Below are 17,485 nucleotides of genomic sequence, written 5' to 3'. Positions count from 1 at the left end.
TCGGTTCATTGACGCGGTCTCTCTCCTCCAGCCGGGCAATCAGCTGGGCCTTGGTGAGCTTCCCACTGCGCAGCCCCCTCTGCTTGCACAGCTCCACCAGCTCGCACTTGCGCTTCTGGGAATACATCTTCCTGCTGGTTGCTCGCAGGCCGGGGTGCTCGCCGCTCCCCACGGGTTCCAGGGGGACCCCTAATGTGCCAGTCCTTGAGGTCACCACCTCTCTGCCAGGGTCGAGCTGCAGACTCCTCCGCCCCGGGGACCGCTCGCTGTGATCCCCCGGGTGACCCTGTTACTGCAAAGTCCTTCTCTCTGGCCACACTGCCCCAGGGGTGAATCGCCCCTTCGTTTTACTGCTCCCCAGTCACTTACGGCAGGAAGCGCTGTCCATGGGGTGCAGTCATCCCACCGCTGCCACCAGTTGTCACGGAGTGTGGGGGAGCCAGGCCCTGCACCCTCGGTCTCCCTGCCGATTCACCAGGACTCTCAGCCAGCCAGTAAAGCAGAAGGTTTATTTAGACGACAGGAACACAGTCCAACACAGGTCTTGCAGGCACAGATAACCGGATCTCCCCGGTTAGGTCCATCTTGGGGGCCTCCCAGCCCCCTCGGGGATCAGAGCCCGGTCTCTCTGCCTCCCCTCTGTTCTCCAGCCAACTCCAAACTGCCCAGCCCCCCTCCGGCCCCTCCTCTCTGCTCAGCTTCTTTTCCAGGCTAGGAGGTCACCTGACCCCTTTGTCTCCAACACCTTTAAGCCAGCACCTTTGCAGGGAGGGGCCGGGCCATCAGTTGCTAGGAGACAGCACTTCAGGCATTTGGCTGCATGGCCTTTTGCGGCTAGATACTTAGGAAGTGTCCCCAGCCCCCAGTGCGAACAGTCCCACTTCGTCACAGGGGGCCCCTGCTGGGCCCGGGGCCTGGGGCAAATTGCCCCTCTTGCCCCCCCCCCCCGGCGGCCCTGTGTATAAGAAACTCAATTTTGCTCTCTGTCTCTCTCTTTGGAGTAATTGGTTAGCTCCGGGGAGAAACGAGCCCATTTTTGGCTAACACTTGTGCTCCGCTGCCCCCACTCCCACCCCAGCTACCCTACTGTAAAGTCCAGGGACAAATCACTCAGTGCAGCCCGGTGATGTGAAAGTCTCACGACTATTGATTTACATGCACTAACTCAGGGGTTGGCAACCTACGGCACCGTGCCAAAGGCAGCACAGGAGCTGATTTTCAGCGGCACTTACACTGCCCGGGCCCTGGCCACCGGTTGGGTCGGAGGGGCTCTGCATTTGAATTTAATTTTAAATGAAGCTTCTTAAACATTTAAAAAACCTTATTTACTTTACATACAACAATAGTTTAGTTCTATATTAGTGACTTCTAGAAAGAGACCTTCTAAAAACATTAAAATGTGTTACTGGCACGCGGAAGCTTAAATCAGAGTGAATAATGAAGACTCGGCACAGCGCTGCTGAAAGGTTGCCGACCCCTGCACTAACTTAACAGTGAGCAAGACCTTCTGTCTCTCCAGGCTGACAGTGAGAGCTTCGGCACAACTCCTGCTCTGGCAGCCAGATGGGCCGAAGAGAGAAGCCATAAAAATTACCAGACGTTCAAAACAGTAAAACCAGTGTGATCTGTGGTGTTACGAAATATCGGGTCCCTCTAGCTGAGAGCCAATAACAGCCTGACAGGGATAAGGAAAGATTGCTTTATTCTGCAGAAAAAAGGAGAGTTCTGTAATCAGGTACAACGAACTCTGCTTCATACAAATTTCACAAACTTTTTATACACTTTCAGACAAAGACCATGCCCTGTTAACAGTTCATTGGTGGTTGCCAGACCGGGTGAAACCGTTACCTGGTCAGTGAAAACCAACTTGGAGCTAGTTCCTTCTGCTTTAAGGCAGAGGAGAAAAGACAGTTCAAAAGTTCAGGTTACTATGTACCTGAGGCTTCTGCTTTCCCCTAGTGGCGGCCTGAATAGCTGTTAAGGGGGGTCACCAGTAACGTTCACAGTGGGAACTGCAACACACGCGCAGACCAAGCAGCAGCTGTGCAGAACACCCAGGACATATGTTATTAACCAGCTTAAAAAAGGAAGCGATTGCGAGGCTGTTTTTTTTCTGTTCAAAGCACAGACGCCTCTGAACCAACTCAGTCCACAAAAGAAATGGAGCCCGATTCTGCAGTCCGTGGGCAAAACTTCCCTCTGCAGATAGCGGGCGCTTCCCCTAAGAGCTGCACGATCCAGCCCCATATCAGCCAAGCTTCAGAAATCAAAATTCGCCCCCCGGGGCATTCTCTGCCCGGGACTCCGAAGCGGAGGAAGGGCGCTGCATGTGGGCGAGTACCGGCTTTAAAGTTTGCTCTGTCCCGGAGAAGGCGATGCTCACATAGTGACAGTCCCGTTCCTCCTACCCGAGCGGCCAGAGCTGGAAAGCCACGGATGGGCGAGGTGTGTCACCGGACACAGAGCCACAAGGATGTTTTCCATTTCAAAAACATGGTCACGTGTTCGGCGTTTTCCGCTAGCCCCCGTGTTCCCTGCTTTGCCATTGTTTGGCAGGAGCAGAAAAAGTGACAGAATTAAAGGAATATTTTCGGCCACCTGATTTTCAGTTTATTTCTCTTTGTGCAATAAGCAGGCTGTGAAAATACTTTTTCTCCCTTTAACAATGACAAACCAAGAGCAGTTTGTTCTAAGCCCCCGTCCTGCTACAGCTGTAATTAAGGGCGAAATTCCCTTTCACCGCCAAGTGCCAGGGTTTCCGCAGTGACTTCACTTGGTGTTTTATGTGGACCAGGAACACGGAAACAGCTGCTGCTTCCATGTACCCGCAGCCTGTAGCACGCATGGCCTGGAAATCCAGCTCTTACTGAAAGGCCCTGGAGGACACAGCTGGGGTCACAGCCTGGCACGGGTGTCTAAGCTGCTTGTTGAAATCACAGCTGGTTTCACGACATGGCCCCACTGTGTTATCTGTTTGGCAGATGTGAACTGGAACTCAGCATCCCCGCGGTGCGAGCTATAACGTGCACTGGGCGCGCACTGGCTGTGCCCTTCCACTGGTGCTCCTGCGCGCCGCGAGAAACGCCCTGCGGGTGATCTAGTCCCTGCGAGCAGCCCGCTCCCGTGAGCCCCAGGAGAGCCCGGCTGAAGGACTTTGCTCCGTCACGTCTGAGAGGGGAAGCGCTCGAACCATGCGAGTGTGTCTGTGCACCCTGCAACGGGCAGGTGATTCCCAGCTCCACCGGGTGACCCTGCCAGCGCTGCGCAAGCCGGTGTGCTGGCAGCAGACGGGGAGCCCGGGGGGCAGGCGGCTAATGTCAGAGTAAAGGCACCACACCCGTCAGCACCACTGGGTTGGGTAGGACGGGGCGGGGGGGGGGTGTCCTACCCCTGTCGGGGACACCGGCGCTTGCAGCTCCAGCAAGCCTGGGCTCAAGGAAGGGTCCCCCTGCCCCGCCCGGCCGGGCCGGTTGAAGAGGAAAAGGAAGCCGGGGTGGACTGACTGGGAGCCCTGAAGGCTGATCGCACGCTCAGGATGCCGGGGACCTTTGGTTTTCTGACTCCGCCTGGTGACTCTGAACCAGGGCTCTGAGCGCCGTGTGAACGTAGGTAGGAAGGTGCCTTCCCTGCAGCTGCCTACGGGAACAGAAAACTATGCACTTAAACAACCGCTGGATGTCTATGAAGATGGTGTCTTCTGTATGAAGGGGAAAAAAAGCCCTCCATGATGGCCACTAATGAAATTTGCCAAGGAACATGCTGGCTTTCTCTCAATTTTTTTTTGCTTGTCTGTTAAGTTGCTATGTTTCACTTTAGTACTGTACAGCTAACATCCTAAAAATAGAAATTTCTGGTATAATTGCTTTAAAATGGGTGTGTGGTCAAGTGGCTGTCTCTTGCAAAGACGTCACTGAGTAAACATTTTATGCACTATGGCCAGCACCCACCTTATTTGTCCAGAGATGTTTTGGTAGGATCTGTGGATTAATTTAAATAAAAATATACCATTCAGATTAAAAAAAAAAGCTGCCTACAGGATCTTAGAATATCAGGATTGGAAGGGACCTCAGGAGGTATCTAGTCCAACCCGCTGCTCAAAGTAGGACCAATCCCCAGACAGATTTTTATCCCAGTTCCCTAAATGGTCCCCTCAAGGATTAAACCTCACAACCTTGGGTTTAAGCAGGCCAATGCTCAAACCACTGAGCTATCCCTGGGAATCTTTATTCTGGGAGTTAGCCCTAGCTTCCCCTTTTACAACAGGTAACACCCAACTACCTGCAATCAGAGTAACCTGTTCAAAATCACTGGAGAACGCACAGGCTAGCGGCCTGGGGACGTTGGTTGCAGGGTTGTTGGAGCTGGACTGGTGCCAGGATAGGAAAGAGAGAAGTTTGGTGACAGCAACGGCTTTTTGTTGGACGAAATTCTGTTGGAGGAAGGACAAGCTTTTGAGCGTCTCCGAGCTCTTCTTTACGTGGGTCTGGCGAAGAAAGTAGCATGTCCAGGCTACACAGAGCTCTGCTGGTCGGGGAAAGGTAACTAGAGGGATATAAGGTGGAAGGATTGTTTAGCAGAAGTAGTTTGCACATATTGTAAAGAACCACGGGGCATAAAAAAGGCAAATTATTGTACTAAACCAATGTCTTTATCAAGACTGTGATTTTTCGTGTCTAGTGAACTGATGAATGCAGCCGCCCAGGCTCATCTTTTGAAAGTGTTGTGCAGGTTTCCTTTGAGGCTGAGGACTGAGAGGTCAGCCGTGGAGTGATCGCTTTGTGGAAAGTGTTTGCCCACCAGTGATGTGGTGTTTTTGTCTCCTTTTTTCTGTGTGTGTTCAACAGCATCACAATGTGGCTTTGCCCACATATTTATTGTGGAATAAATAGCACATAGAATCGTTACCCAAGACCTGAGCTTTCTGACAAATATGGGGCTATGTCAAAGCAGTGAAATAGAGGGGTTTAAAGCCCTTAATTTACTGTTCTCTTCTGCACCGAATTACCTATTTTCCTTTACAGTGGTGCAGTAAGAAGCAAAGCTCACCTAAAATATGACATACATGAGTTGTGGGAAATTTAAATGAAAAACTTAATTCAATGGCATGGTTCAGTCTCCAGATTACTAGACTAAGACTGTAATTCTGCAAAGACTTAATCTTCTGCACTGTGACTAATCCCAGTGGACTCAATGGAACTACTCAGTGTGTCAAGTTAAACCTGGACAAGTCTTTGTATGGCCATGACATCTTCATAGTAACAGGAGGATTAGTATTAATACTCCCTAGCTCTTGTTTTGGGCTTTTCATCAACTTTGCCAAAGGAGGCACAGACTTGCTTATGCTCACCCATCAGGCCAGAGCCAGGGTTAGAACCCAGAGCTTGTTCAGGTTCAAAGTACAACTAGCATTTTACCCTTCAGGACTAGAAATAGAACCCCTATGTCATTAGGAATGGGGGGTCCCGCTTCTCTCAGGGGGCAGCATTTCCTATTAACCTTTGAAAGCTCCTAAATTTTCAGAAAGCCTTTGACAAGGTCCCTCACCAACAGCTCTTAAGCAAAGTAAGCTGTCATGGGATAAGAGGGAAGATTCCCTCATGGACTGATAACTTGTTAAAAGATAGGAAACAAAGGGTAGGAATAAATTATCCGTTTTCAGACTGGAAAGAGGTAAATAGTGGTGTCCCCCAGGGGTCTGTACTGAGACCAGTTCTATTGAACATATTCATATATGATCTGGAAAAAAGGAGTAAACTGTGAGGTGACAAAATTTGCAGATGATACCAAACTACTCAAGGCAGTGAAGTCCCAGGCAGACTGCGAAGAACTACAAAAGGATCTCTCAAACCTAATGATTGGGCAACAAAATGGCTGATGAATTTCAATGTTGATAAATGCAAAGTAATACATATTGGAAAACATAAAATGATGGGGCCTAAATTAGCTGTTACCGCTCAAGAGAGAGATCTTGGAGTCCTAGTGGATAGTTCTCTGAAAATATCCACTCATTGTGCAGCTGCAGTCAAAAAAGCGAACAAAATGTTGGGAATCATTAAGAAAGGGATAGCTAATAAGACAGAAAATATCATGTTGCCTCTGTATAAATCCATGGTATGCCAAGATCTTGAATATTGCTTGCAGATGTATTCGCCCCATCTCAAAAAGCGTATATTAGATTTGGAAAAGGTTCAGAAAAGGGCAACAAAAATGATTAGGGGTATGGAACAGCTTCCAATTGAGGAGAGATTAATAAGACTGGGCCTTTTCATTTTAGAAAAGAGATGACTAAGGGGGGCTATGATACAGGTCTATGAAATCATGACTGGTGTGGACATAATAAATAAGCAAGTGTTTACTCCTTCTCATAGCACAAGAACGAGGGGTCATCAAATGAAATGAATAGGCAGCAGGTTCAAAACAAACAAAAGGAAGTATTTTTTCACACAATGCCCAGTCAACCTGTGGAACTCTTTGCCAGAGGATATTGTGAAGGTCAAGACTATACCAGGGTTCAAGAAAAAACTAGATAAGTTCATGGAGGATAGGTCCATCAATGGCTATTAGCCAGGATGGGCAGGGATGGTGTCTTTGGCCTCTGTTTGCCAGAAGCTGGGAATGGGCAACAGAGGATGGATCACTTGATGATTTACCTGTTCTGTTCATTCCCTCTGGGGCACCTGGCATTAGCCACTGTCAGAAGACAGGATACTGGGCTAGATGAAACTTTGGTCTGACTCAGTATGGCCGTTCTTATGTTATAGTAGTGGATCCTGAAAATATGTCACATACAGAAAAGCCAATGGAGGTCATTGAATGAAGCTTCCACCAGCAATTAGAATTTTTCCTCTCTGAGGAGTAATGACAGAGGAGTAATGACAAAGGAGCTCCAGGAGGGTAACCTTCTAACCTTCTAATGTAGGTTGTAGCCTAGATTACATGACTGTGGAGTGTGGCTATAAGGGTTCACTGGTGCTGATTTGCAAGGCAGGGAGACCAGCCCAAACTGTGGGCCCCACTCTTGCTGGCAGTCCCCACACTGTGCTGGTGGGGCTGCAAAGTGAGAGGCACTCACAGCTGAGTGCCCAGTGCAGCAAGGCGGTGGCAGTGCTTAATTTGTAAGGAAAAAGGTACCCGGGCTCCAGCAATTTTTTTTTTACTTTAATAACTGACACAGCAAACCCAGAGGTGCTGGGACTATGAACGGTCAAACCTAGAGGTGCTGGGACTTAGCACTGGCCAAAATTCAGCACTGGCAAGTGGCCGGCAGGTCCTGAGCCTGAAAATCTCAGGTTGGCTTGTTCAGACCAATCCACACCTCAGACTTGTAGTCAGGTCCTTTGTGGGTCAGGTTGTAAGGCTCGATACCCCACCATTGCACAGGCTGTCTAATATAACGACGCAGCAAGCCTCCCAAATTCCATAAGGAAGCAGCAGTTGATCCTTCACCCACTAAATTATATGTCCATGGACGATGTTGTGAGTCTGTGCCTACAGGTCTAACACTTCCTTCTGGGAATATCCTCCATGAAACACAGTTAGGATGGAACCAGATAAAGGGACACTGCGCTTTTACAAACGTCTACAGTTAAAAAAAAAAAAAAGGCAGGGGGTGGGGGGTGCTTAACAGCTAGAGCATGCACATGCCCTGCAAATTACTTATATATAAAGCAAGTGTCTTCTATGCTCTTTTTCCTTGGAGCTGTCTTGTTTCCTATAACAGCAAAGAATCATTATGTGCCTGATCTTGCACAGTGCTTTATGCACATGAGTAGTCTCATAGCAAGTTAAGCAAATGTGCAAGTCCTTGCAGCTTTCATAGCCACAAACCACTTTGAGGCTGAATTTCCCTTCACAATGAGGTCTGCAGATAAGGAGTTTAAATATTGCAACTCTGGACCCAAGAGTCTGTTAAATGCAGACAAACATTAAAAAAAATAGGGAAAGGGATGAAGCTTGAAGGCAGGGGTGTATCCTATACCAATTCCCACCCACACCACATGTTTCCAGGGGTCCCACTGGGACAGATACATGGACATGAACACTTAACTGAGTTGACGACAACCACTTTTAATCAGAAAATATTTATTTCATGTGTAACTCCCGCCAGTCTCACAATTATGCATTTTAGTACAGTACAATTTGTAATCCCACTTCTACACAGAACATGACAGTATGTCATACAATGCAGACATAAAATGTCCAAGGGTGTTCAGAACCTTACTGTTCTTAAAGCTTCAGCATAAATACCAAATATTTAAATTGCATAGAAATAATTTAACACATCAAAACAACCCTAAAGAGTTTGCAGAAACTTCAGCTAGTGACTGGAGGCCACATTCTCATAAAGATTGCTTTTCTGTGAAAGGAGAGCAGCTGCTAGTCTGTTTCACCCAACCAAGCAAATGATTGTGTGTCCCAGGGACATGTGCCTTGGCAGCACATTTCAGGACTGTAGCAAGTTACTGTGCTTGTTCTAATTGGATTTCACTTGGGAATCCTCCATATTTGTGGGCTCAGAGGCTAAATGCTTGGCAGCTCCAGAATCTGAAGCTCTGGTTATTCACAAGCCAGCAGGCATCCTGCACATCCACAATGTGAAAGGCACAGCTTCACCGTACTGTCCATCTCGAGCTGCTCAGAGGAGCTGAGGGGATGGGCTAGTTGGAATGTGCACTAGATTAACAACAAGCCATTTCTTGAGCCACTGCTGCAGCATTATCCCTTCAGGTGATCAGAAAGATCTAAAGGGCTTAACACAATACCTAGCTGTTGCAGAGCTCTACAGAGATGTATTAATAAATACATAAATAAGCACAGGTTGCAATAACTCAGTGGAACAGGTTGAAGTTGAATGGAGCAGGCTGGTCTCTCAGACCCTCAAAAGAAGAGAGTTCAGCATGGCGAGCTGTCCAGCCTCAGGTTCCCATTCTCTCTCACACACAGGTAGTTTCTGTTGTGGTGCCTTGGTCATTTCCTCTGCTCCCCTCACAACTTGTTAGATTTACTGCAACAGTCAGACAACAGAACACGGGTTAGAAGTGACATCCGGAAAGACCTCACCTGGACTCATTTCTGCTCGTGCCTTTCCCCTCCACAGGCTCCCCGCTTGCATTCCCTGTGCACTCGCCTCCGGCTGCCCTCCTGGGAGCTGTGTGTGTCCCGTGGAATAGCGGCAGTGCTGATCCAGCTCATCCCTGGCGTTTAGTGCCAGGGACCCCGCCAGCCCCAGGTAGCAGCCCGGGGTCATGGCGAAGGGTGCAGACACCGGCCGCTAGCACAACAGGGAGTGCGACACCCCCAGGCAGGTACCTGTTCAGGATGTTGGTGACGATCAGCTGGACCCAGGGCGCGGTGGGATCCAGACAGACTTTCTTGCCGTGCTTCGTGGTGGCTCTGCGGGGAGGCAGAGGGGAGAGGGGGTGAGGGCTCTGCGGGGAGTGGGGGTAGCTGGCTGGGGGGGGGCAGCAGGGCCACGACACTTACATGACTTCCTGCACCCCGCAGTGGGGCCCCTCGCGTATCAGCTCCACGTAGGCGACGTGCTTGGGGTGGATCACCGCGGCCTCGGTCTGCAGGCACTGGCACCGCAGCTCGCCGGCCATGGGGGCACCTGCCCGGGAGGGGGAGAAAGACTCAGCTCCTGCCGGCGGCCAGATCCTCTGCAGGGGGGCGGCCCGGGACACACCCTAGGTCCGGTCCATGCCCCCTGCACGGGCACTCCCCGCATCTGGCCGGCTCTCGGACACCTGGGTCCCCTCCATCCCCCCCCCGGGACTCCCCGCATCCGGCCGGCTCTCGGACACCTGGGTCCGATCCATCCCGCCCGGGACTCCCCGCATCCGGCCGGATCTCGGACACCTGGGTCCCATCCATCCCCCCTGGACTCCCCGCATCCGGCCGGCTCTCGGACTCCTGGGTCCCATCCATCCCCACCGGGACTCCCCGCATCCGGCCGGCTCTCGGACACCTGGGTCCCATCCACCCCCGCGGCTCTCGGACACCTGGGTCCGATCCGTCCTTCCAAGCCCCAGTGGGAAGCGAGACTCCCCCAGCCCGGTCCCGGGCCCCCCGGCGCAGCGAGCCCCTCACCCCGGCACAGCGCGGCGCAGGCCGCTAGCAGCAGCAGCAGCAGGGGGCTGCCGGGGGCGAAGCTCTCGGGGCGGCTCATGGTCCGGGCTGGCGGCGGAGGCTGGTGCTGGGATCTGGGCTCGGCTCAGCTCTGAGCCACCACAGCGCCCCGCGGCCGCTTTTATCCCCGCGGGGACCCGGCCGGGAAATCCCCGGGGCAGAGGGGGCGGAGCGGCCGGAGAAACCCGCTTCAGCTGGGACCCGCGCCAGGAAATCCCGCCCGGCGCCGCCAGGGCGCCCCGAGCGCTGCGGCCGCAGCTCCCGGCTCCCGCTGCCGCTCAGCCGGGCCGCGCCCCGCCGCAGCAGAGCGGAGCCCGCCGGGGCCCCACGGGCCGGCCGAGCGCAGCGCGCGGAGCCGGGGGAGGGGGAGGGGGAGGGGGAGGGGGAGGGGGAGGAGGAGGCCGCTGGTGGGTCTCAGCTTCACGTGGTCTCGTAGCACGGGGGGGGGGGGGCACAGGGGCTGACACCCCCCCCAGTTCCCTGCCGTGGGGTGGGTCAGGGGCTGCTGGCAGCGAGAACCGGGGCCCGCTGGGGGCCCGGGCAATTGACAGGTTTGTCCCCATCCCGGCAGCGGGAGTCCTGCCCCCGGGCTCCCCTGCCGCCTTACCCGGGCTCGGGGCCGCTCCCCGCCGCTCCCAGGCGTTCGCGGCCAGTGGGGAACAGCGGGACGCTGCGGGGACCGGGCGCCGCTTTAGCTCCACGCGGAGCGGCAGCAGCAAAGGCAGCGGCTCCCCGCAGCTCCCAGCTGCTCCTGCTGCCTCTTCCCAGGCCGCAGCTCCCGGCTTGCCGCTTCCAGCAGCGGCCCTGCCGGGAGGGAGCCTGGTGGCACCGTGTGACCGAGCAGGGCCCGCAAACCCTGGCAAAAGTCTGGGGGGGCATGTGACCCCCGTGTGCCCCCATCACCTCTGGCTTGTGCCCAGCGGGGAGGGGTTTGGGGGCTTCCCCAGAGCAGGACCGAGCCCCGAGCCCCGGCAGGTGCCACCGGCTCTGGAACTGCTGAAGCTTGTCACATGTGGCTCGAAGGGTCAGACCGTTCGGCCACCCCCGTCCTAGCCAGTGAATCGCCCTGGGGGGGGAGGGAACTGGGCGCAGCCACCAACCTGGGGGGTCTGAAATATGCACTGTCCTGTGATTGCTCAGCTTGGGGGGGGTGATGACGACATAGCTGAGCCCAGAATCCTGCTGGAGTTTGTGTCCTTGGAACTCCTTCAATTCCAAAATCGGTATCAGCCCCGAGCGGAGTAGCAGTGATCTGGTGGGGGTGGGGAGAGCTCTGGGCTCAGCTGGGAGAAGTATTTCCTCCTACTCAAGTCATTTTACTCCTGGATCAATATGTAATGACAACCAAGTAGGCTGCCGGGCAGTGCAGGGGGCAGACCCTGTGCCCCTTGTGTAATGAAGGCAGGGGCAGACCCGCACAGTGCACGTAGGGTTTGGCCTGGACGCATCAGCTAAAGGTGATGATGCCATGTATCAAATTTTGCCCTTGGTTACAGTGAAGCTGGTCTGGGTGAACAGGTGTAGCGGGGGGCAGATTTGTCCCTCGTGTTTAATGTATATGGGCCACCCAGAAGGGGGGACAAGTGGGGCAATTTTCCCCAGGCCCCGCAGGGGCCCCCATGAGAGTTTTTCGGGGGCCCTGGAGCGGGGTCCTTCACTTGCTCCTGGGGCCCCGGAAAACTCTCACGAGGCCCGGGCCCCACGGAGCTTCTTCTGCTCCAGGTCTTCGGCGGCGGGGGGTCCTTCGACCCCGGGACCCACCGCCGAAGTGCTGGGTCTGCGGTGGCTATTCAGCTGCAGGGGCCCTGTGCAGCCAAAGACCCCAGGCCCCTGAATCCTCTGGGCGGCCCTGTAATGTCCTGTCTCCATCCAACGCCCTGCCCAGGCTAGTTCCTGGGATCTTAGTGCCCATTGCTGCTACATTCAGTGGCATAGCTTTTTATTAGGCCTCTAACGCTCCCTCTGTGAAACTAGTTCACACTCGATGGCAGCATTCGCACAATCAGTCTGCACCATCAGCATGATTTGATAGGAAGCAGTATGGGCCCTGTATTTTAAGATGACTCTGCAGGGTTTTTTACATCTGCAGGCTCACGCTCTCCATAATTGCAAAATTTTTACAGAAAGGGGAAGCTAAGAATGTAAACAGTATAGTGACATTTGGGAGGTCATGTATTTATTGGCACAACAAGCACAGTTAGCTGTTAAATTAATCCAGGGGTCTTCTTCCTCCTCATCTGATGAGGAGCTCAGATTTCACTGTTCTCTATCAAAGCTAAAACTCCATGTCTGGTTTATTGCAAATGACTGAAAGCACATAGTCGGAGGGGGGAAATCATTCATCCCACGTCATTGACATAACCTTATTATTTATTTCGATTACACTAATGCCTAAAATGTAGTTGAGCAGGGAGTGAGATGTCTATCTCAGCTGACAGCTATGGCAGCCCTAAACGGTTCTTGCTCTGCAACCTTATGGGCAAATTACAGAAACACCTGAAAATGACAACACATTCCAAACTGCGGGGAACAGTTTTACACACAAGTAGCTGTGCACTCTCCAGGAATGCTGCATCTTCCAAAGCTAGAGCAATTCTGGGAATTGTGTGGGTCTTTCTGCCAACCCAGTTTATAATATCTGGCAATGTGTTTCAAGTTTGTTCCTCTGGTAAAAATTTCAATTTAATTTTCTTCATGCAGCACATAGGCTGTGTGACCATCTTTTCTCCCACTTCAAAATAACAAATCAATAGCAGGTCTGTTCTGGGACTCAATCCAGGTCCAATTGAAATTAACAGCAAATCTCACTTTGGGTTCAGTAGGAGCAGAATGGGCCAGTGGGCAAAATCCCGGCGACCTTGAAATCAGTGGCAAGACTCTCATAGACATCAGTGGGGTCAGGGTTTCACCATTGACTTCAGTTGGTGCTTTAGGTGGACAAAGAATGAGAAACAATTGATGCTTAAATGGAGCAGGTTTTATTTTTAGTTTATTACATGAAAGTTTTTGAATGACACATTTTGGGCCTGTTCTGGCAACAGTAATCACAGCTGGTAGAGCACGGTAGCCCACTTTCTTATATGTTTCTTACAGAGGGGGAATTTTGGCATATAGAATGATTTATGCCCTGTAGCAGGAACAGAACTGTAAGTCCTGTAAACAGCAGTTTATGCCCTATAGCAGGTCTAGTGACAAAGGTATGTCTGAAATTAATAATGGTTACTGCCTTAGCTAAGTATCAGAGGGGTAGCTATGTTAGTCTGGATCTGTAAAAGCAGCAAAGAGTCTTGTGGCACCTTATAGACTAACAGACATTTTGGAGCATGAGCTTTTGTGGGTGAATACCGATGTGCATCTGATGAAGTGGGTATTCACCCACGAAAGCACATGCTCCAAAACATCTGTTAGTCTATAAGCTGCCACAAGACTCTTTGCTGCCTTAGCTAATTTAGCTAATGCACTAGACATGCAAATCATACAAAGCTGAAATCACAGAAAGCATCAAGAAAAAGTATTTATTTTCCTGCTTTTGCATTTAGCAAGTGATATATTTTGTGAGAAAAGAATAGCTGAGAACTCTAGTATATGACAAAATGGTCTTTAAGTTTAAACAAAAACATAACCAAGCCACCTGTAGTGGAATCTATTTTTGCTAGGAATTATGAAACAGTCTGTCACTTTTAAGAAAATACCCATGCTACTTCCAAATCTTGGACAACTGGATATTCCCTAGTGAGGCCAGAGTGCAGTATGGGACTTTGTCTTTTAATGGAATAACTGTATTTCCAGCAACAGCTTTGTAAAGTCTCATGCAGCTGAACGGAAAGTTGGCAAGACCACTTTTGACATGTGTTATGGTCCTTGCTGGACAGTTCCCATCCCATGTGGGACAAAATATGTGAGTGCATTTTTAAAGGAAAAATCATTCCTACTATGTCAACCGACACTTACTTACTTGAAGTTTCACCCTGAAAAAAAATGCATCACTAACTTGTCTTTTGGTGAATTCCAATATGATACAGCATTAGTTCATCAGAGCTTCTGTTTAAGATACATTTATTTTTTAAAGATGAAGTTGAGTTTCAGGCATCCTCCAGGAATGAGGTAATCTTAACTCACGAAAGAGGCAGCAGCAACCCATTGCATGAAGGAGCTAAAAGACACCCTTGGGAATTGCTTAATGACATCTAGAAGGAAGATCTCCTTGATCAGCAAACATGACTTGTCAACAAACATGTAACTTCAGCAATATTATTCAGGGAGTAGGAGCCTATTTCCTCAGTCACTTCCAGTTCACTTTCCTGTGTTGTAACTAACTAAACCCATTTGCCGTAATGCAAGGCAGAAGGACAATTATGACGCGTCAGAATGTCTTAACCCTGTGACCAAAGTGTTTAACTTGCCCAAGAATTGACCTGAATCTTGGCCTGAAAGTTAAATCTGCCCTGAACTACTTTTGAGACCTTGTACAAACACCTTCCACACACTGAATGACAGAGAAATTAGAGATGTACTTAGAGTGCAAAAATGGTCAATCAATATTTGCTTGAACTGAATTCTCTTTGTCCAGGCTAATGCCCATTCTGCGTTCACTTTCCATGACTGTTGGAACAATAAGATTGCAGATTTTATTGATGTGCAAGTAAGAAGAATTTGCAATGTGGGGATGTTTACACTAGTAGGGCTTGTTGAATCCACTAGGGAGTGTGTGTTACAGGTCACCCCTGGCTGTGCCCCTTCTACGTAGGATAGGAGTCTGCTACAGGCCTAGCTTGGGGGCTTTAGCTCAGCCTCAGTAGCTCATGGCTTTTAGCTCGGAAGATCTCAGGTCCAACACCAGTTTTGTCAGCCAAGATGGTTGTTGTCACCTCAGAGCCAGGTTCTCTGGTGGAGGCAATAACAGACTCATTTCCTCTGTGGATCAGGCACAGTGGGGATCTATAACAAACTCCCCATACGGTAACACTGGCACATGAAAGATGCAGTCAGGACTAGAAACAGGAATACTTTGCGAAAAGCTCTGAAGGTGAATCCCAGCCCTATTCCTTCACAGGTGTGGAGGCTTGCCAGGCAGAATTAGTGATGTGGTTCTGCCATGTGATGGGGGGGCCTGAGTGTGAGGGGTCAAACCAGAGTATTCTCACCTGGGCATGAGTTGCAGCACAGGTGATGGGAAGGCGTGGCCAGGCAGGGTGATGGGCAGAGGCCAAGGATCCATTATTATATGGATCCTTCTCCATCCCTGCAGAAGAGAGTGCAAAGGAGCTGCGGAGGATATTCCAGGCACTGGGTTTGGGAGTACAGCTGGCCTGGGAGAAGAATTCTTCCTTCATGGCTGCACATCCACCCGGCTTCTCAGCCCTGGCATCGGGGTCAAGATTTGGGCAACAGCGCTCAGTGCCCTTCACATCGGGCCCACATCAGAATGGGGTCAAAATCAGGCCCAGTGGAAACCATTTAGAAATAGCAAGACAGGGAATGTCTGATGATAAGCGTCATCCTCTCTGTCCCCATGAGCCAAATACAGCGCGCACGGTCTACTGGTGCTTTGAAATGGTATTAGACAAAGGCCTGAGATTACTCTGCAGGCTTTAAAGGAGCTGTCAGTGGAAGCAGAGGTGTCTGCATAATGTTCTTCAATGAGGCTTGTGCTATGAAGGAGCTGATGCTGGAGATGGAAAGATTTGGGGGTGCTTTTTTTTTTAATCAATTAATTTTTTTTTAAAGATCTGTTCACCACATTTTGTCCAGTTTTGGCCAAAACATTAATCTGCTTAGCACTTGTGAGACGTTCAAAAGAATTGTTGCTGGCAAGGTCCCTGGCTAGTGAGGACAGGCGTGTGCCATCCCTTGTATAGAAAAGTACGACGGGATTCTAGAGCACGGTCTCAAAATCGCTCATCTTAGAGTCAGGACAGTGGAGTGATGCAGTGTCTGGGGATGGGACTCCACAGCTCTGTTCTCTACACTAAGCTAGATGGGCTGGAGTCAGGATACCAACAGCATCGCGCATAAGGTGATTTTGCAGCCTGATAGCAGAGCAAGGTGAGGAGCTCTTCCCCAGAGCCTCATGAGATACCCTGGGCGGTGCTGCTCCTACATGGCAAGACGTCCTACTTAACACAGACATCCCTTTTGAGGAGGACGTGTGGCCCACTGTCTGGGCAGAACACGAGCAGGCCCTGTGCTTTGTGTCCTCCCCCAAACATACCGAACCGAGGAGAAGGCATCCCAGTTTCGCAGCTAGGTGGTGAACCAACCCAAAGCAACAAACGTAACGTCCTTGTGGGAGACACGCCGAAATGATTCCAGTGGTGAGAAAAGGAAAGGAGGGAAGAAACAAGCTAATAATAGTAACTAGATCACTCCAAGTAAGTCCGATCATAGTGTGTAACCACAGAATCCAGAGCAGTTAGCCACCAAGAAAACACCAATTATTTAACCACAACTCAGAAAATAAAGTGAGCACATTCCCCTGGAGCCAGAGCCAGCAATAGTCACGTTACACAACTACCCAGCACGGCTGGCAGCCAAAAGGAGGCTGAGCGCCTGAAGCCTGCCAGGGAGTTGTAGGCAGGCAGAGGTGAGGCAGCGTCTCCAAATGCAGTGGGTGAGGGAATGGGGGTGGGGAAGGAAAGCCAAGCCAAGTGCAGAGAGAAAGGAGATCTCTCCACATCCCCTCCCTCATGGGTGTCTCCTTTGTCTTCCCACCCCATGTCCAGCTCTCTTGCCTTAGCTCAGGCGGCTCAGCCCCCTGGTGCTTCTCCAGCTCTGAAACTTGTATAAGTTCTTCTAGCCCAGGCCTGCACAACATACGGCCCACGGAGGGATTCTAAATCCCCCGCACACGCTCTGCGGGCAGCCCAGAGCCCTTTCAATCCCGGCCGCAGCTGGGATTCAAAGGGCTCAGGGCTCCCCGTGTCTTCAGGCAGCCCAGAGCCCTTTGAATCCCAGCCACGGGCAGCCCAGAGCCCTTTAAATCACAGCCAGGGCTCCAGCGGCCGGGCGGGGGGGCCAGGGTTTAAAGGGCTGGAGCTCCCGTCAGTGGCAGGAGCTTTGGGCCCTTTAAATCCCTGCCCCAGCCCCGCACAGCTCTGGGTTCCCCCAGCCGCCGGAGCCCCGGGCCCTTTAATTTGCCCCTGAGCGCTCCCAGCCACCTCTTCAGCTGGAAGCCCCTGGTTGATTTAAAATAAAGTATCACCTCCCCACCCCCAACCTTCCTTGTTGGCCCACAGCTAATTTGGGGTGCTGGGGAAGAAGGATTTGTTTCTGCAGGGCTGGGCATCGCTGGGGCGGGAGGCCAGGAGGTGATGGGGGGGTGTGTTTCCACGGGGCCGGGGGGGTTCGGCCCTCAGCT

General features: G+C 51.4%; 1 protein-coding gene across 7 annotated transcripts in view; it reads right to left on the bottom strand.

Annotated features, from left to right (window-relative positions):
- LOC123371138 (growth-regulated alpha protein-like) overlaps positions 1-17,485 on the bottom strand; it is an 886,915-nt gene that overhangs the window by 95,017 nt on the left and 774,413 nt on the right. Inside the window, exons 1-4 of one of the 7 annotated variants that reach the window (XM_045018411.1) lie at positions 10,090-10,257; positions 9,484-9,610; positions 9,310-9,393; positions 8,104-9,004 (exon numbers count right to left, since the gene is read on the bottom strand). The exons of 3 other annotated variants lie outside the window; for them this stretch is intronic. In XM_045018411.1, coding sequence (XP_044874346.1) covers positions 8,986-9,004; positions 9,310-9,393; positions 9,484-9,610; positions 10,090-10,168 — 309 coding nt within the window. In that variant the 5' untranslated portion in view covers positions 10,169-10,257 and the 3' untranslated portion in view covers positions 8,104-8,985. Of the gene's footprint in view, positions 1-8,103; positions 9,005-9,309; positions 9,394-9,483; positions 9,611-10,089; positions 10,288-17,485 lie in introns of those variants that run through there. 3 more of the 7 variants (XM_045018408.1, XM_045018409.1, XM_045018404.1) reach the window with 3 other exon arrangements.

The sequence above is a fragment of the Mauremys mutica genome, chromosome 5, assembly GCF_020497125.1.
Source record: "Mauremys mutica isolate MM-2020 ecotype Southern chromosome 5, ASM2049712v1, whole genome shotgun sequence".
In the NCBI taxonomy this organism is placed as follows: Eukaryota; Metazoa; Chordata; order Testudines; family Geoemydidae; genus Mauremys; species Mauremys mutica.
The sequence above is the reverse complement of the archived record's forward strand: the minus strand, read 5'-3'. Positions and strand labels throughout refer to the sequence as shown.